The sequence below is a fragment of the Cavia porcellus genome, unplaced genomic scaffold (assembly GCF_034190915.1).
Source record: "Cavia porcellus strain 051 isolate PalLab524CR breed Dunkin Hartley unplaced genomic scaffold, mCavPor4.1 scaffold_10, whole genome shotgun sequence".
Lineage (NCBI taxonomy): Eukaryota > Metazoa > Chordata > Mammalia > Rodentia > Caviidae > Cavia > Cavia porcellus.
In genome coordinates this window covers 82936371-82956736 of record NW_026947493.1, presented here as the reverse complement: position 1 = coordinate 82956736, position 20366 = coordinate 82936371, and the positions used below count along the sequence as shown (strand labels likewise).

At 49.2% G+C, this 20366-nt stretch overlaps 1 protein-coding gene across 4 annotated transcripts in view; it reads right to left on the bottom strand.

Annotated features, from left to right (window-relative positions):
• Positions 1-20366, bottom strand: part of Col14a1 (collagen type XIV alpha 1 chain) — a 174272-nt gene that overhangs the window by 87379 nt on the left and 66527 nt on the right. For all 4 annotated transcript variants that reach the window (XM_063257679.1, XM_063257681.1, XM_005008223.3 and 1 more), the window contains exons 13-20: positions 19131-19260; positions 15573-15712; positions 11546-11672; positions 9998-10137; positions 9436-9568; positions 8122-8181; positions 6600-6751; positions 1805-1934 (exon numbers count right to left, since the gene is read on the bottom strand). In XM_063257679.1, coding sequence (XP_063113749.1) covers positions 1805-1934; positions 6600-6751; positions 8122-8181; positions 9436-9568; positions 9998-10137; positions 11546-11672; positions 15573-15712; positions 19131-19260 — 1012 coding nt within the window. The remainder of the gene's footprint in view (positions 1-1804; positions 1935-6599; positions 6752-8121; positions 8182-9435; positions 9569-9997; positions 10138-11545; positions 11673-15572; positions 15713-19130; positions 19261-20366) is intronic.

Below are 20366 nucleotides of genomic sequence, written 5' to 3'. Positions count from 1 at the left end.
TAGTCGTTGTTTGTAGGCTTCAAACAGTTTATGTAGTGGTAAAATTCTAAAATACGATAGAAAGCCCAACACACAGATGAAATCCTGAGGCCGCGCACAGTGGGCCCTCGATGCCTGCGAAGGACCCAGTGCCTACAGTGAATGAGAGAAAAAGCAGATGCCAGCGTCCTGGTGGCAGTGGAACGGCAGTGGCTCAGCGCTTCCTTTTGTACGAGGGCCCCGGAAGTCACTGTGGTGACTCAGAGGGCTCTCAGGCACTGCGTGGATTTGGCCAGTCCGGAGGGTGCAGAGCAGCCATGGGGAGAAGGCACAGATCCCAGCGCCCGGAGGTGTTGCCTATTTGTGCAGCAGCAGAGTCAGGACTAGCGAAGACCCAGGCGGGAAACCCACCCTGGGGTGCCGGGTTCTGAAGCCACCGTTGAAATTATTCTGCACCTGAGCCCAGGAAACCACTGGCTGTTACGAAGGAGTAAAGGTGGTCACGGATACTTTGGGCCCTGCTTCCACTGAGGAGTGGAGTGGAGGCCCTGACTTTCTCTTTGAATCTGGCTGGTTCTGTGGCTGTCTTGACCTGCAGATGACTGTGGAAGTGACACGGATTGTGCCAGCAGGAACCCCGCAGCATCCGAGCAGTCTCTGCTCATCGCCTCTTACTCTCGGAGTCCTGAGTCACTGGGCGAGAGTCTTGCTGGAAAACCCCATCAGAGGCTTGGAGGTTTATGGAGAGAGACTCGGCTGCGGCCAGCCATCACCACCCAAAGGCCACGAGTGGGGGTGACCCGGTCCCCAGGAGGAGACCCTGGGCCATGCTAACCAGTACGTGGGATGAAAAATTTCCCAGCAGCACTAGCTGGTATCCTGCCCCATGCAACTGAGGCATCATGAAAAGGCCATCATTTAGTGCCGTTAAGCTTAACGTACGCTTTATGCTGATATCGAGCGCCTCAAGAGGAATGAAGACTCCTAAGCCTTTGGGAGCTTTGGCCAAGGGTTTGCACACACATTCCCCTTTTGGCAATTACGGCCAAGTCATCTTAAACAACTCGCTTAGGACCCCTTCCCCATGCCTTGGATGTAGCTGTAGCCTGGCAGGCTGGGCAAATGGGTATGGGCAAGCCCCGGACCCTCGTGACACAGACTGAAGTGGACAAGAGCACCCCAGATTGTAAACAGTGAGGAATCACGGTGGAAAAGAAAGGAACAAACAAACAAACTGCAAACGGGCAGGTTCTGCTGAATTTGAGCTACGTGGCATGGAGCGTGCAGAAGGCAGGGTCGGGGAGGCAGACTGGCGACGATCAGGGACAGGAGAGTCCTCACAGAGCGAGCACTGGCAGTGCACGGGCCTGCAGGTCCAGGGAGGCGCAGGAGGCAGGCGTGGCTGCGGGACTGACAACTAAAGCACCCGAGGGAGACCCCATAGCGGCCAGCGCTCATCCAGGGAGAGATGGCAAGGTCTAAGGTCTGGGTTGAAATGGGCAGGAAATGAACAGACACAAAGCATGGATTTCAGGGGATCAGCAGGACTTGGGATGAATCCCGTACTGGAGAAGAAAGCAGTTCCTCCCCAGGGCATGCAGAGGGACTCTAGCGCAGATCTCTGTTCCCAGAGCTTTTTCTTTCTATTTGTTTGGTACCAAGGATCAAACTCAGGACTTCACGCTAGCCAGGCAGGCACTTGTGCCGCTGAGCTAAATCCCCAGCCCTCTCTTTCTCTTTCGACACTGGATCCCATCTTGTCTCTCAGGCTGCGTTCAGGGAGCCCACACCAGGAGGCAGCTCGCAGGGGCAGGGCTGCACTTACAGGTTTTTCCGGGTGCAGAGACGCTAACGCCTTCTCCGTTGGAGTAGATGGGTGTCACAGTGACTTTGTATTCTGTGTCTGAGAGAAGGGCCTTCAAGAGGACACTGTTCTGGTTCCCAGGCACCATGACCTGCGACAGAGAAATCAAGGACCGAGGTACATGTAAGATCCGCTGTCCCCTCTGACCTACGACCTAAGCATTGATGGTAGATGTTTTTAATCAGGAGAAGCAAGCAGCACTTGACAGTTGTTAGAAAGGAGCGGCATTCAGGCAGCGGCATCTCTCCCCGGCCCTCTCCCGGCCCTTGGGATATAATCACTAACACAGGACCAGAAGCGCTTCGCCCCCAGGAGCAGCCTTCTCTCAGCATCTCTTGGGATGTGTACAGTACCCAGAAGTCAGAATAACAGCAGAACGTGCAGCTGGTGCTGAAGACTGGAGGGTGTTTATCCTGCACCCCAGACTGCTGCCTCTCTGTGGGGAGAGGCCTCCATGTCCTCCTGCACACTCAGCCCCGGGCTTCCTGCTGCAGAGATGCCCTGACCCCTGGCTTCATTCCTGCGATTAGAAAGGCTGGCTGCGAGCCAAGAGCAACAGGCCCACTGGCCAGGGCCTGAGAGCTGAAACCTGCTTAGCAGCAACACTAAAAAGTGCTGCTGATTTGTTTTTAAATGTCTGAAAAGCGATGTCTTCTGCAGTCTGGAAGCACCATCCCTCTGTCTCCACAGACTGCCAAAAAAAGACTTATGGCAGGGAGGGACAAGGCAACATGCCACGGGGCTCAAGGTGCCAACCAGGGTGTCCCCGAGGGGACAGTGCGGACCTGAGAAGCCACAGGTCCCTGGTGCTGCACGGCAGAGCTCTGCTGTGCTCCTTAGCCAGCCGCCACGCAAGCCCTCAACTGTGCAAAGCACCGGGCTCGCAGTGGAGGGAAGCGAGGCCGTAAGAGGAGACCCAAGCGGCTCTGGGGAGTCACAAGACCGGACAGATGGAGAAGCTTCCCATGCGAGCGCTGGGTGCAATGCCAGCAGCTGAGGGCGGTGCCGTCTACTTCTGGATGAGGGGAGGAACCCATAAATCAGAGAGAAAGCCCTCGAAAGCCTCAAGTTGAACCCCGAGCAGCTGTTGCTAAGATATTACTAAGCTCTCCAGAGCAATGCTTTTTAATATGAATAAAAGAAGTCTGAATTAAGTGAGTCTTATTGGATCTGTAGAAGTGGCATTGTAGGCTCAGCGATGTCTGGATTCCTGGGCACAGGGTCCCAGGAGGCAGCTCTCGGACTAAAGGAGCCCCACTGGGTTCCAGGTGAGTTAGACACCCTGGCATCAAGGCTGGATTCAGAGAGTGGTGGCCGTCCCGACTTGTCCTGGCTGGAGGGAGGGTCCTTCTGGGCGTTCCTCTGAAATACAGCCTCTGGGGCCAAGGCCCAGCTGTCTGTCTAGCAAACCACCCATGCTGCTATTCCTTAAACAAGGGCATCTCTCCTGCTGAGAAGCACATTCTTGTAGCCATTGAAGTTAGCCTGCGGACTACCAGACAGCAGTGTGACCATTTTTGCAGGACTCATTTAGGTCACCAGGAAGTAATTTCTGTGGTCTATAAGAGTGGCCCTCCTTATCTACCAAATACTACATGCAGATGCTATGCTAAGTATTCGAACACAGACATTCACGTAATTTTCACCACAACCTTTTGAGGTACGGGGTATCATCATGTTCATTCTACAGATGGGAAAACTGAGGACCCTATAGCTCGATAAAGGAGCCATATTGAAAGCCCAAGAATCTGGCTCAGGCCTTGCTTTTAATATTTGCCTTCCATTCCACATGAATGAATTGCTTGAACCTTTTTGCCCTGCTGAAATTCATCCCACAGAGTAAAGTGTGAATCTCCTCCGGGCTGTGCAGAATTCTTCCGGCTTGAGCAGTGCTTGTCTGAGCTAAGCAGGGCTAAAGATATACACGGTCTCACGACAACGAGACACCACGGGCCACGGAAGATCCAGAAAGGACTCTCACGGTTAACCAGGAAGCAAACCCAGACTGATCTTTTCAGAAATGAAGCTTTGGGTCTGGCTCTGTTGTTTCCCAGAGGACTTCAGAGCAGCCCAACTGCTGTCGGCAAGCGGACCCCTGCAGGGGAAGGTTCCCCGTGCGCCCAGGTCCCTTCTTTGCAGCTTCTGTTTCCAGACAGTCCATCTGGATGCCAAGCTGGTGGAGGTGGTGGTGATAGTGGTTTTTACTCCACCACTGCAAACCAACATTTATATAAAATGCAGTAAAAGCAAATTGCTAGAAAAATTGCTAGAAAAGTAGGCCCTTGTGCTGGCCCTGTGGTGCCAAAGCTTCTAAAGCTTACTCTCAGGATCTGAATGATCACAGAGGCACCTGCGATGGAAAACTCCTTGCAACTCAGACTTCCGGTGGGGGTGAAGATTTTAACATGAGACTGGGAATCTGGACTCTTGGCTAGGGTTTTACCAGTGACCAAGAGGCCACACCCCTCCACTGGCAAAGGTCACTGTCACCCTGCCATGCTCTAAAGCACAGCCAAAAGTCAATCTTTTTCGGATATTTGATGGGAGTTTTATTTCTAAATGTTCAAAAACCTCTCCTTGGAAATGTGCGGTTGATTTGATTGCACCTAGAATGTAAATATTTCAGGTAACTTGATGGAGTAAATGTCATTTACAGTTTGATTCACAACATTCTATCCATATGCTGTCTGCTTTACCCTTCCCCCATGTACACATGACCAGCTCTTACGGTCAAGGAGAAATGGGGAAGATGGCCAGCGGTGTCCCTCTCTCCTTGTCACGTCTCCTTTCTTGCATTTACTATATTTTACCCATCTGTCTTTCCCTGCAATGCATGATTATTTTAAGATACACTTTGATACCTGTTCAACTTCAAGACTTTGGACGCTGGCCTAAGTTGGCAGCTGACTGTCCTGTCTTCATTTCATAACCTAGGGGCAGCCCACTTCCTATCTCCAGCAATGTCCATCCACCACATCTCTACAGCAGCAGAAACACTTGCTAAAACAGATATAAAATCTCAGTTAATCCACAGGTTAGTCCCTATAAATTAAGAAAGGGCATACAAATTGTGCCCCAAATCCAGTTTCATTAACATTCACTAAAAGAGCTGAGTATTTAAAGAATTCTACAGTATTTTCTTTTAGACGGCTGAAACAAAAATATACACTTCTGTACAGTAAGTTATCACTACTAAATTTATCTGTGTTTTTTCATTTTTGTGAAAGGTTTGTTTAACTAGGGAAACTAAATCTTTTTATTTTTTCCCCTTCACCTAGGTGTCCAAGCCTTTCAAAAGCAAGCAGTGCTAAATGCAAATGGCCAAGTGAAAATTATCTAGAAACAACCCAAAGTAAATATTATCACAGTTTTACCTTGCATAACTCCTGAGTGCATGTGTGAGATTAGGTTTTACCCTTTCCAATGTAGCAGGAATAATTTGCCAAGAAGCCTAATGTATTTCTTGGAACAAGTGGAAAAAAAAATACAAGAAAGCAAAAAACGTCTCACACTAGGAAATTGCGATGAGTCTCACTTGGAGGAACTAAATTACAACAGGAGGACCATGACAACAAAAAATAAAATGCCCAAATTAATTAACTGGCACGCTCACACGCCACATTAGTATGTTTGAATATGCCAGCCATGAATTATTCGAAATGTACGGTTGGACTGGATTTGAAATTCAGCTTAGTTCATGGAAGTGAGTGTCCATTAGCTTCCCCCAAAGTCTCCCAGACCAGGGCAGGGACCCTGGTTCTCCCAGCGGAGGGGCCCTTGTTCCTGCCCTGTCCTGGTCCCCCTTCAGCTGGCAGGAAAAGCTTTCTGAAGCGGTCCTGGGGCACACCACCGTCTGTGTACGTGCATCATTTTCTTCCATCAGAGCCTTTGTGAGGAAGGAAGGGAGGAAAGGCCTACTGCTGCTCCTCAACAGTGACGAATCAGGGAGCTTCCTGTCCCAGAGACCAAACATAACACGGCAGAGAACGGAAGATGCAACTGATAAGCTACAGAAGGCGTATTTTAGTGATGAAAAAGGTGAATTTCTTGCAGCTGAAGCATGCAGCCGTAGGGGCTAACCAGGCATGTGTTTAGGGAACAATTTCAGGTCCCAGACTAAATGGGATGACGTGGGATACATTTAAGAACCCTGGAGAGGCCGGGGTTACCATATGGAAAAATGTCCTGCAAATGTGTACTAACGAAAACACATAAATACAACATGTTAAAGAAAACTCAGCACACAAAAGTCAGAGAGAGACTTCCACGATGGAGAAAAACCAAGAAATGACTATGAATGTGCTCAAAACGAGTTGCTATGAGTGAGAAATAAAGCTGTCGGTTGACAGAGGACCATGTGTCGGGGTCACGTCCGCCTGACACAGAAGACCTTTGCTGTGCTCTGCACCTGAAGGCTTTCCTGAGACCTGGTGATGCAGCTCCTATGTCAGAGCTCTCCGTGTGGATGTGCACATAGAGGAACACGACACACACCAGCCCCTCTGCGCCCCAATGTGATGCCCTAGCGAGCAGCCGAGGCTGTGGCAGCAATGCCAGGAGCTTTCCCAGCTTGCAGCAAGTACTGTGGAGCAGGAGCCAGAGACAGAGAGGCCTTCAGGAAACAAGCAGCGAGGTTCAGACTCAGAAAGCGCGTTAGCCTGCGGGGACGGCGGGCAGCGAGAGCCAAGCTGGACAGCTCGCGTGGTCTCCCCGGCCTTGTTAGTGGTGTTAGGGGGTCTGCAGCTGCAATACAGACCGTTCCGACCACTTCCTCGGCGGGGTCCCCTTGAGCCGTCAGGTAGGTCACCCTAAACTGCTCCACATCGCTGTCGGAAATGTCCCACGACACCCGCAGGCTGGAGGGAGTTTCGTCATCTACCACCAGGTTCCTGATTCCTGTCTGCGAAACTAGAACAAACGCAACAGGAGGAGAGGAGAACACTGAGCTCACCACGCTGCACCGAACCCACGCGGGGCTGGGAGAGCATCGGTTAACGCGGTTCCAGGAGCCGGAGCCGCTCCCCTGCGGGGGTCCACAGGAAGCCGAGACGTTGACCAGGAGCAAACCAAAACGGGCTCCAGAGAGGCTCACAGGACAACGCCAAGGGCCACTCCGAGTCATCTGCTCTGTACCTTCACTGTGAGCCCACGGAGGAGTGGGGTCACGAGAACCCCACGCTACGCTCTGTGGGAGAAGCTCCCTGCCCGTGCAGCCAGCACTCACCACCCATCCATTCCCCACGTCCCGTCTGCTTTAACACCCGTCACCCCAGCACAGTTCTCACGGGGCCTGCACCCACCCGGCCAGCACAGTCTCCCCTGACGCTTCCCCGACTCCCCTCCTGGGTGCCGACAGGTCCATCCTTCTCTTCAAAGCCTCCTCCTTCCCAGCGCTTCTCTTCCTTTCTACGGTCTCCTTTTCCCTGTCCATCCCCACCACCCCCACTGCACCCCCTTGCTCTTCATCCATTCATTCATCCACTAACAATCATCAGACTCTTCATGATGTCACATGATGTCGGGTCTTAGCTTCTGAAAAAAACACTAGAACTATCACAGAGGAGGTAGGGCGCTGGCATTTAGCTGGCAGAGGGAATGGAAGGGAACTTGGAGGCAAGGAGTTTCAGACGGAAGGAGCAAATGGAGAGGAATGGGTACTACCGCTGAAGCCAGGAAGAGAAGTAGAAACTATCGGGAAAGATCTTGATGTTACAATAGAGCTTAGGACTCCGTAAAGACAAATGGAGGAGCAAATGCATGGGAACCTCATAGCTCCTGGAGTGTTTCAGACAGGGCAGTAAATGATGTTACCCAACTGACAGGACAGTAAATGATGTTACTCAACTGTTGTGTCCCCATTTGTCTGTGCAGATGGCTCAGAGGTGTCCTGCAGAGGCAGACAGCGCTCAGCTGAGAGAGGAAATAGCCAAAGTTGTTCCCCACGGAAATATCTGCACAGACCCTGATATGAGTGGCAGAAGTCACTGAGATAAGAAAAAGGCCAAGGGCCCTGGGGAGGATGCTACATGACCATGCCCGGAAAAGCAAGCAGGACTCCAAGACAGAGATGGACCCATGGACAGATGTCACAGCGAGAGGGGTGGACGCTATGGGCAGCGGTAAAGAGACTGGAGGACTCTCTAGGGGTAAAGTGTGACCTAGTCTGCCATGGAAAAAGGTAGGAGCAGCTCTTCTCTAGCTAATGATGGAAGTAAAGTTGGAAGAAAGCTTCTCTGTCTAAATCAAACAGAAGGAAATGGGGTCCCACGCGCCCTTACCTGATGTTACAGGTCTGGTTGGTTCTACGGTGGTGGCTGGTTCTGTCCAAAAACTGTCAACTAAACACAAAACAAAAAGTATTTGCTACTTCGAGATTCTGTAAGAACAATAGCTCCGTATCTTCGCATAAAACATTTTACCTACATGGTCTCGTTTCTTTCCAAAACAAAGTTGTCAGTGGCTGGAAGACTGAATGAATGGTTAGGTAAGGCAGACGTTGTCTCCAAGATAAGAAAACTGAAACCTAGAGAAGTTCAAGTTCCCTGTCACAGACACTAGGCTTCACATAAACATTTGGATTCCATTTGCCAAATTGTGGAGTTTTCCAACTATTCTGAAGCCTTGATATTTAAAGCAAGTTAAATGGTGTGGAGACCAAGTTGTGTAAGGGCTGCCAACAAGACCACCAAGGTGGGCGGTGCACTCAGGCAAGAAGAGCACCTGTGTGTCTTGTGTCCACTCTGGGCCTGCAGGGTCTGCGGCAGCCGAGCGGGCTCCTGAGCATGTGCAGGCCACACCACACTCACCAGGCACGTCCACCCTGCCTGCCCTGCCCGCCCAGGACAGTCCAGCTCCCACAACCAGGGATGTAGGGGTGTTGAGTCCCAGCCCCTTCACCTCGATTTTAGAGAATTCAGAAGGACGATCCCAAAGCTGGAGCATCTAAAAGGCCTCACTGAGGACTCAGCTCCACCTTCTCCCAGCCCTATACCACTGACTTCTGTGTCTCACATAATTGTCTCCTGATAGACCTTCAGGATGCAACTTCCTGTCTCCAACTCTGGCCCCCAGGAACCCCGTCTGAGAGAATTTAATATGTGCTTCCTACCTCATATTTTTAAAAAATGATGGGATAAATCATCACTCAGCAGGAGAATTTGTGCAAAATTCTTGGAACCAAGACCAACTTGGAAAATTCCAGCAACTCTTAAGCTCTAGATTTCTTTGTTTTCCAGCTTCGTGTATAAATCACTCCATCCATCCATCCATCTGTCCATCCGTCCACCCACCCAGCTACCCATGCATGCAGCACCCACCCATCCCTCCAGTGAACACTGCACAGTTAAAATGTGCCAAATATTAAGACTATAATAAGGAACAGAATGGATTGGTCCAAGCCTCCAGGATGACAACAGTCTAACTAAGATGCTTCGCCTACTGGTTTTGTGGAAGGTAGTGACCCCTAAAGAATTCTGGGCGACAAAGTGGAACCCAGCCTAGGCTAAAGCTGACGGAGGGAGACCCTCGCAAAGGAAGCCGGCATCACCATGGGGCACGGGAGCTGCCGAAGTCCACGCTGGCCAGAGACTTACGCGTGGTCCCCACGGCGGTCACCACCTCACTCTCACTGCCATCGTCCAGCACGGCCAGGAGCGAGACTTCGTACTCAGTGCCGGGATCCAGGCCTTCGATGACGTAGGAGTCCTGCTCTTCCTTCAGGACCACCTGGAAAGGGTTCTGCTTGGTCATTAGGTTCACTTGAATCACAGGGGAAGGGAAGGTAAGAGATACACAAATAAAAAGCAGGAAATAAGCAGGCATAACAAACTCTAGGCCAGAAATCAATCAAAAAGTTGGGCTAAAGAACAGATAGCTTTCTAATGCTGCAAGAGTGGCATTTGGCAGTGTCATTAAATGTCACTCAAGAAAGTCAAATAATCTGAAAATATATAAGATATACAATAAATGCAGTGGTAGTAATACATTTTAATCTTAAATGAAAAGGTATGACGTCTATGAAGGGCCAGTAAACGTCCACTACTTCCGGAGCTCCCCATCTACCTGGAACACACAGCTCCTGTGTGCCAGCAGGGACACACGTCCAGCTAGCAAGCTGCACGGGGTTAACCTGGGGGGGCGTTTCGGGGCACCCACCTCTTCGGTCTTTCCGCCATAGACCGGGATCCACATCAACTTGTGCTGTCCCTCCTCGGCCGAGAGCGGGTGCCAGGTCACTCGGAAGCTGTCTGTCTTCACCTCATCAATTTCCAAGTACTGCTGGGCTGGGACTTCCTCTGTCCGCCAGGAAGGAAATCGTGTTAGGGAATGAGAAGGTTGGGAGGCCGAGGTGCAAGCCAGGGACGGCGAGGGAGAGGACTCCTCAAGGCATCTATTGCTTTTGGAATACCACAGGAGGCAGGAGTGTGCCAGCCGGTGTGGCGTGGGCTGACAGCGTAAATCAGCAAACACAGAAATCAGATTTTCCAGTAATTACGGAATCCTTAGCTTGTTTACTTGGCTCTTTTCATTAAGTAGAGTAAATAAAAATTCCATATTTATTATTTTATCAGGATATTATATGCCAAATAGTTTGAGGAAATTGACAAATAGAGACTGGAGACATGGTCCCTTTTAGCTCTCATCGGCTTAGTGGTTACATCAGTCCCTGCCTGGGGAAGGACTTCCCTGTTTCCATGTTTTCCATCTTAGGATGTCATCAGAAGTACGGTTTAACTTGTGAGACCCTTAGCTATTCACAGTTCACACACTTTGGAGACGCACAACTCCAACAGCACGCTGATAAATGTGTCTGGTGTTCATCTTTGTTATCTGAGATCAGGATTTTAAAACTCAGATAGGACACCCTGGGAATTCCGCCCTCGGGGGATTCCGAGAAATCACTGGCTTTTTCTGTACACAATCAGTTCTCAATGCAGACGCCTCTTTTCCTCCTCAAGGACTTTCTCACCTCCGTGACACAGAGCTGGGTTTGCTTCCCAGTGCGGTCAGGAAGTCAGTAAGACAACAGAATCGTGGCCACCAAGAGACAAAAGGGTTTGGTACTTATCGGGTCCGTACAGAAAACGAAAGTAATGCATTCATCCTTCCAGTTCACTTTAGTGTTAAACCTTCCTGATCGTGTTAAGCACAGTACCAGCTGTAGAACAGTACACTAAACAGTATGAAAACGTCTTTTCGTGGTCAAAAATTGCAGGATATCAGCAGTTTTGGAACTTCAAGTTAATGTACACATGAATGGAAAAAAGTTGTAAAAATTTTACATCCAGGAATAAAAAAAAAGTTTGAGATCATGAAGTGAGTAATATAGTTTCTAAAAACTTAGACGTGTTAAATTTCGATGCCTATTTAGCCAGGATACACATGATTTTACTCATTTGTTTATTGGCAATGCTGGACCTTTGCGCTGAGCTGTATTCTCTGTGTTTTCTTTATTTTTTATTTTGGGACACAGTCTGGCCAAGTCACTCAAACTTCTCAGGCTGTGAAGTTTAAATTTTCTAACCCTCCTGCCTCAGGCTCCCAGAGATATGGGATTAAAGGCATGGACCTCTCCTGGCTTGTTAATATTTTAAAAATTAAAGCGCAATCTTTTTTTAAAAAATCACCATTGAAGGAGCTGCTGCAACTTTTGGCTTCTGCACAGGTCCTGCTGAAAACCTTCCGTGGAATACCGAAGCTTACCTGTGGTGAAAGTCCCTACCAGAGGCAGAGACTGGCCTTCGTCGTAGATGGAGAAAACGGCGATGGAGTACTGCATGAGCGGGGTCAAGCCTTTCAGAGGGAACGTGGTGATGGGGTCGACCTCAACCTGCAAAACACAGCAGTCCTGGAAGCTGCGCCTGGGATGCCACCCTGAGCACCACCCTGAGCGCCACCCTGAGCACGGGATCACTGTGCTCTGTGCTCCCTTAGCGGAGAGGAGAGCCCGGAATGCTATGAAATAGTTCACTCAGTGATACAAACTCCCATGTAGACATTTCTCATCTCCACCCGCAAATGGTGGAAACCGACGAGGTGGAGACAGACAGGCTCCGAGTGACCTGGTACCCGCTCTGTGCCTAGGACGGGCAGCACATGCCACTGAGGGCCAGTTCTTTCTCTGGATGATTTTGGAGCCAGTGCTGGAGAAGCCAGTGACCCCAGGGCTCTCTGCCACCAGCTGAGACACCAGATGGGAATGAAGTCACCCCAGCAGCTCGGCGAGTGACACCTCAGGCAACAGCACGTGCAGGGCTGAATGGCCCCCAGAGCTGGGCCCACACGATGGACTTCCAGCCCCAGTCAACAACCCAGCAAGCCCCCTGGGAGTGTGTGCATCCCTCTGAAGCAGGGACTGACGGGTTCGCGGGTCCTTCCTAGGTGCACTGACCTCGGCCTGGGGACTGTGGCACAGTTCCCTGCCACTAGGTCACTCTGTCCTCACCACGCCACTGCAGGGCGGCTACTCACTGCCCCCGGTGTCAAGGGGGAAACGCGTTAGGGTCTCAGCCCACCTCAGACTTACACCCAGGTGCTTCAGACTTGAAATCCTGTTCTCTTAGACACTTCCTGCAGGACAGTCTCATTATTTAAACTCGCAGAAAACGCAAACCCATACTTCAACCACAAGTGCAAAACTATTTACCTACTGCCTCCTGACGCTACAGACCATCATGGTGAAGACCTGCTGAACACCGAGAAGGCACCAGGGACTCTACACACGTTATTTCAAGCAGAGACCTTTCCCCTCCCAAACCCTGGTTGCCTACGATAGTAATTGTTCAAGGAGAACCGGAAGTCCAAAGAGCTTACAAATTCCTCCCGCGCCATAAAACCCTTAACCAGAATGCACATTAGGCCTTGACTTCATTTCTAAATTGCAAATCTGCGACAAATAGGAACTTTGCAAAGATATCAAACATAGGCAAAAGCAGTTAAAACCCAAACTTTTTAGGTACACTGAGAGACTAAAGGGAAAAACGTATATAAACACACACATTCTTCCTCTTCCTAGATAAAGAAACAGATAGACCAGTAGTTATAATATGAGCATATAACTGTGTATGTGTATCTGTTAGAAAAATATCTAGGTTATTTCCCAAACCATTTTATTTGTAACTATATTTGTATAATTTTACCATTAGTTATTTTATCTCATCAAAGGTATCATTTATTTTTATTAGTTATACTATTATGGTTTAAATTATTCTAGAACAGATTTGATTGGTAGTGCTTTTAAAATGTGGAGAATTTGAAGAAAATGGTAACAATCGTGAGCTCATTGCTTGCAACTATTTTTAAGAACAGTTCTGCGAGCTTCTAGCTAAAACCTCAGTCTAACTTCATGAGGATTCACAAGGCAAAGTAGACTAGAGAGGGCAAGAGGAGGAGGAAGTGGGCAGAGAAGTATTAATCGCATGGAAAGCAAAAGCCCTTATTACGTACTGAGCGTATTCAATCAAACGTCTTCAGATCCTCATTTGAAACCCATTGATTGATTTTTATACTGAGTTTCACCACATGTGATGCTCTAATTTCCCAGAAAAAGTTAGAAATAGGAAATGCCAAAGGCATCCTTAAGATTGAACGGCACAGCAAAAAGGCACAAATACACCCTCAGCCACTCTGCTAGCTTGGGGCCATTCCTGACAAGAATGAACAGCACAGAATCCGTCAGGAGAAGCCCGGGCAGCTGCTGCGGGCTGAATGTTAATACCTGACCCTGTGCAGTGACACTGGAACGCCAGGCCTCGGGTGGGGTCTCTGATAAGAGGCACCACGGGAGCCTGGGTGCTCACCCTTCATGGGGTGACGCGGCCCGAAGGTGTCACCTATGAGGAACGGGCCTCTCGGGACACCGAGCCTGCAGTGCCTTGCCCTGGGAGGGCCCAACCTCTGAGCCACAAGTACTGAGCTTCTGTGGTTTTTAAGTCAGCCAGGTAACGGGCTATGGACCCAGAGAATGGTTACTCTTCATTACTACAGTTACGGTTATAAGTACCATGGATTTGTGCCTATGAAAGGGTGTTTTGGCTTTATTAAAAAGTTATTACCAAAGAAGGATGCTCCACAAGGAAAATAAATTAACGAATCTACCATCTTTAAGTTGGTAGTTTTCAGGGAAAAACAGAAACTCCTGTATCTCACCAAGAGCCCGGGACCTGGCTGCCCGCCTGGACCTTTAGGGCGCAGGAGCTGGATGGGAGCACACCTCCTCCTCAGCCTACGCGCCTGTCACTGACCTCCATTGTCCATTGTCATCACCGGCCTTCAGCTGTCTCTTTAAGCGGAGGGTTTCTTCCACGTCCATGGGTCCCAGGGGAGACCTTGGTGAGGGGCTTCTTGGCGGGAGTTTCTGTGTGCACACGCAGTGCGTGCCGCTGCCTCATGCACTGTACACCCGCCGGGCCCTCCTGCACAGCCAGGGCTGCAACTCCGGGGAAGCTGTTTGTCTATTACCGGGCCCAAAGAGACACTTGTGGCTTGGTGGATTTTATTTTAATCTTTTTTTTTTTTTTTTTTTTTTTTTTTTTGGTCTTTTTCCTTTTTATCGGTACCAGGGATCGAACTCACGACTGCCTGCTTGCAAGGCAGGCGCTTATGCCGCTGAGCTAAATCCCCAGCCCCTTTTATTTTAATCTTTTCACGGCCCCAGGTTCCTGACTTCAAAAAACAAAGCAACTAGTCCCAGAGGCCTCAGACGCACCCCAATTATCTACCCTCAGGACCTACAGGGGTTTCAGGGAGAGGGTGGACGGCGCTCGTGCAGGTGGGGAAATGTACACTGAGTGATCTTTTGCTTCACAGTATTCCTTATGAAAGTGCATTTCATAAAATATTACTTGGATTTAACTGTCGGAAAAAATTTGTTTCGGCATATGAAAACACTTGCTTTATTTGGTCAGAAAATAGAACTGATGTAATCCAATATAGTTCCCATTTGTCTCAGCTTCCTGGACCAAGATAAGGAAAAATAAAACAAAAATAACCTCGCTATCTTGCTAAAAACATATTCCCAAGAAAGGCATTTCTGTAAACATTAGTCACTGCATGTAAGATACTGTATCTCCCTGAGTTTTGTAAGTGCCATTATTTGAAAGTATCTTCTTAAACAAAAGTCCAATTGTTTATTTTTGAAATTTAGGCTCATCTAATGAGGGTGTCAATGTACTTCACAGCAGAGGGACAAACCGGGCAAGCAGAGTACATTTCCACCAAGATGTGGATTTCCCCATCCCCATCCGCCCTGTCAGGTCACGTTCTACAAGGAGACTACAGCAATGCACATTTCCTGCCCTACGGACTCTGCTTATGTGACTGGCGGCCTCCCAGGACAGGTGGGAACTGAATTGGGACCACCTAGAAGCCAGGCAGTGGCTTGTGGCAGCTCCTGCCAATAGTATATGGTGAAAGTGATGTCAGATGACTTCAAAGCCTAGGTCATGAAAGGTGACACGGTCTCCCCGTGGACATGTGTCCTCGGCCTCCTGAGCCGACTCCCCTGGAGCTGCGAGCTGTGGAGATGCAGGAGTTCCTCCAGGCCCTGCCACCTTGGGGCGACACTTCATGTGTGGCCTCCCACCCCAACAGCACATACAAGCACCAACCCCGGACCCACGGACACATAGAAGAAAGCAGTGTTGTTTTCAGCCACCGGGCTTCGATGCTGCAGCCTTTAACCACTAACACGCAACAGCCTCGAAACAGATCCATCAACTCTGCAACTCACCTCATTGATTTCAGTCCCGTCCGCGCTGGTGTAGACAATTCGGTAACCACTGGTCTTCGTGGAGGTCGGGTCCCAGGCTAACCGAGCGCTGCTGGAGCCGATATTGGAGATTCTCAGGTTTCTTGGTGGACTTAGAGGTACTTTGCAGTGAACGGAAAAGAAAAATCATTAAAATTTTAAACGACAGATATGTAAGAAAAGGTAAGAAATGGCATCTTTGACTTCTAAACTATTTCATATGAAAAATGTCACCCAGACAATAATTTATCATCCTGAAACAACCAATGAATTGTCTCACAAAAAAATTAATAGTGTTGTCTCGTTAACGAAGAAAAAAGTATTCTTAGTAGAGAGTGAATTTCGAAAAGGTGTATGTGCTGATAAGGGCTCAGTAATTTTCTTTGCATTTTTACTTCAGTTGGTGCCGTCAGGATAGCCTGACATAAGCAAGAAATGCAATGGATTAAAAATAAGGGGGCTGGGGATTTAGCTCAGCAGCATAAGCACCTGCCTTGCAAGCAGGCGGTCCTGAGTTCGATCCCCGGTACCAATAAAAAGATTTAAAAAAAAGGACACCGGAAATCAAATCCTAGCTTTCCCCTGGGCTATCTTGTGGCTCTTTGGAAGCCACCCTCTCGTCATCTTACAGTTTCCCACACGCATAGCAAAGGTGCCAGCTGCCGCCTCCAACGGGCATCTATTTGGCGTCTCCAGCAAACCCATCAAAACCTGGATGGCTGAGTCCTCCCCAGCCCTCTCCTCCCTCCTCCCTCCTCCCTCCTCTCTGAGCAAGTGGAAATGCTCTGCTTCTGATGGTTAAGACAAAGCAAAACCCCGGTCCGTCCTGGATTCCTGTTGCGCTCACCACCCCTTGCAGCCTGAACCCTCCACATCTGATCCCCCACTCTGCTCCCAGCGCAGGTTTCTCAGTGGTTTCCCCAGGCAGAGCTCTCAGAGGAGCAGCCAAGGGCTCCTCTAACGCCCACACCACACACACAAAGTCTGTTCCTCTACCCAAAACCTCGCCCAGGGCTCCCTGAGCTCTTACCATAGCCATGGTGACTCGGGGGGACTGGACCCCGCCAGCGTGCTGCCCCATCTCCGATGATCCCCTCCTTGGCTCATGACACTCACTGCCATTCTTTTGTGCTGGACCCTCCAGTTATGGTCACTCACAAGACAATGCACTTGCTGACCCTTTCGCCTACTGGGATATCTGCATGGACACCTGCATGGCAGGGCTCCCCACCCGTCAACACAGCCGTCTTCTGGGGGGGACTTTCCATGGTCACCTCATGTAAAACAACTCCCGTACCCCAACACTACCCACCTGCCTTTTCTGCCTTTTTTTTTTTTTTTTTTTGCATTGCTGTTTTTAGTTTACTCTCTCCTGCAAAGTCCTGTAACCTCAGAGGATTGGAGAATTTGGTTTAGTTTTGCTCCCAGGGGTATCCCCAACATGCCAAGTACTCAGGAACTATTCAAGGCATCAATGAGGAATCACCTGTCCTGAGTAGATGAGAGTGGTTTTGTCAGCCTAAGTAAAAATAAGCTTTAAAATTAGAGCAATATTAACTTTCCTGTAGCTTCTTGCCTATCAATTCCATGGTTTTGAATTTTTTGGAGTTTTATGAACTTTTACGGATTTACAGTAACAATAATTGCTGACACTTATCAAGTGCTTCCCTGAGTCTGACACACAGTAGCAGATGTTACCCATCGAATCCCAGCCTGAGCCTGCAACGTCCCCACCCTGTTAACGACAATGAAGGCAACGAGGCCACCGTCCCGAGGCACAGCAGAGGCTAAGGATTTAACCCAGGCAGCTGAGTCACCAGTTCCAGGCCCTGCAGTGTTAACTAGTATGCTAACCCTCCCCACACACCCCTCACACAGCACCACACAATCCCAGATGTACAGCAACACAGCAAAGACCGTGAGGGCGAGCTGGGACAACAATCGGCCTTCGCTGTGAGGCATAAGCTTCCTGATCCAAAGGGACAACTGTCCATGGCTTTAACACCCTGATTCTTTGACAGTGAAGGACTTATCAGAACTAGGGTCACTGAACACTGAAGAGGCCAGAGAGGCAGTGCAGGGAAGGGATGAGTGGCCTGGGCAGGTGCTGTGCACGCTTAGCCCTGTGGTTTTTCTAGCGCTCAGCTGCACTTGGCAGGAGAGCAAAACAAAGCCTGGCGTTCCTAACGCATGAAAGTGCCAGTCCCGGGGACAAGCACCTAGGCCGTCATCTTCTCAGCGGCCGCTGGCTTTGTTTTCTTTAAATCAAATGTTAATCATGGGAAAGAGTTGTATAAATTTTTCAAACCTATAAATAAATGAGCTGTCTGTGTGACCGGGAGGGGTTGGGAGACTTTTTCTTTCAAACAGACAGCGTCCAAAAATTCCACTCAGCCAATCATCTATTAGATCATTTCTGGAATGATTCTTTGCTTTTTGGCCCCAGTTTGGTTTGTTTGCTGTTTGAATTATATGGACCTTTCTCGGAAGAGGCAGAACAACACAGTGTTGGCTATAGAAAATGAAATGGATGTGGGAAAACTTATTTCCTTATTATTCAACCTCTGCGTGCTCCCAAGTAGAATCTCAAAGACAAAGACTGGGTAGAAACTGTGGTCTTAGCTCTTCCCAAACCTTGGAGCGCAGCTAACCGTCCAGCTTGCTTTGCTTTCTTCTGTTTTAAAGGATTAGAATACAGCTGTATTTTTAACAGTGTATGGTAAGAATTTTTAGTTTGCTACAGTAGTATTTTTGTCTTCTAACATTTTTTTTAAAAAACTAGGTAAATACAGACATTTCCTAAAAATATGAGTCCCCTATATTTAGTTTAGAATTAGTCTTAGGTAGAGCACTTGCCTAGCAGGTACAGAGTTTGGGGTCTAAGTCCCAGCACCATCCCAAGAAAAAATTAAGCCAAAACTAGATTCACCAATAAAAAAAATACTTGATTTAAAAATGCAGGGGCTGGGGATTTAGCTCAGTGGTGTAAGTGCCTGCCTAGCAAACACAAGGCTGTGAGTTTGATCCCCAGTACCAATAAATAAATAAATAAAATAAAAATAAAGCAACAAAGACTCAGATAAAGAGAATAAAGATTTTTAGAAAAAAAAGTGTTAATTTTGACAAGCAGTCAAAACCACTGAGCAGTCGTGCGCTGAGGGCTCCACGGGTGGTGCTGTGATACAGCCTCGCGCTGTAAGATGTTTCCACCCCAACCCACGTCTCCCGGCTAAAACACAGCTTGGGCTAAGACTCCTGTCTCTGCATGGCTGCGATTCGGACGCTGTCCCAAGCTCTCCCCTCTCTCCTGACCAAGCATTTGCACTGTGACAAAGGGTAGGATCCTCTGGAGGATGCTAAAGTGCAGTTCTGACATCCACATCGCTCGGAATAACACAAGACAGGGGACACACGCGTGCCTGCCCCGAGGGAAATACACATTTTCTTGGGTTGCAGCCAGCCCCCAGGGCATTTCCCCCCAATCTGGTGTTTCCGATCCCCACGTCCATGGTTACCCAGCTGAGCAACTTTCCCACTCACGTGTCATTTCCTGTCCCGTTACGGGATCGCTGGCTTCCTCCCCGAACATCGCATAGACTGTGACCGTGTATTCCGTGTTGGGGACCAGCCCGGTGAGCTCGATGTCTGTGTGGTCTTCTCCAATTTTCATCTGGGAAGAACAAAGGTCATGAGATGGAGGGCCAGGCCGTGCTGTTCCCACCGACTGGCGTGGAACTGAATACAGGTGAGGCTGGAACAAGACTCTGCGTCTCCTCACGACCCCTCCCTCAGACAGCCCGGGGTCCTAATGCTGCCCAGGCCGGTTCCTAGAGGGAGAGGAGATACTAAGTCACAGAGGAGGGAACACGCCCCTGCCTGCTGCACAGGCGTAACTCGTACAGCCCACAATTGATGGCAGCGGCCAGGGTGATGAAGCGGAGGCTGTGGGACCCAGGAAGGCGGAGGGAATTGGGTCAGCAGGGTGTGATCCTCAGCCCAAGCAGGTGTCATCTGTCCCTGCTGCTAATTCTAACCTGCTGGGTGGGGGCCCAGTTTTAGCTTCAAGTGCCATTAAGCTGGGCCGGGTTTGTCCTTGTTGGACAGCGGGCCCAGTCTAATGGGCTGCAGGCACTTTCGGCAACCGGAAGAGCGGGTCCACCTTGACACTCGACCTGGCCATGTGCTTGCTGGCTCTGGGCTAGCTCTACTGAACTTGGCAGCAGGTCGGCCAAGCCACTCATCCCATGATTAGAAAGTTTTATGCTTTAGAAGCACAGAAAACACCGCCAGTCTCCACCCACACAGTCACAGGGTCACTGCCCAATCAAACGTCCAGGCTTAGCTGTCTCTGCATAGCTCACCTAGGTGTGCAGGAAGTAATGTGATGTGTCCTGCCGTGACCCCCCTGCTCTGGTTTAATAAGATGAAAATTCGGTCACATGGGCTTCGGGTATTATTTCAGACAAGGCTAAGTTCTCTCTCGTTCACGCTGTTCACCACCTCTACCTTGACCCTCATATGTGTCTGACTTTTTTTTTTTTTTTTGGTACTGAGGATCGAACTCATGACCTGGTGCTTGCCAGGCAGGTGCTTATGCCACTGAGCTAAATCCTCAGTCCTGTCTGACTCTATTTTTAAAACTTTCTGAGCATGGATGCATACATACACTAATCAAGTATATTCTCAGTGTTTATATACAACATTGTCATAGCAACGTAATCTTGCTACGACTTCTTGCTTTCACCCGTCAGTATTATCTTTCAGGACTTATGCTGA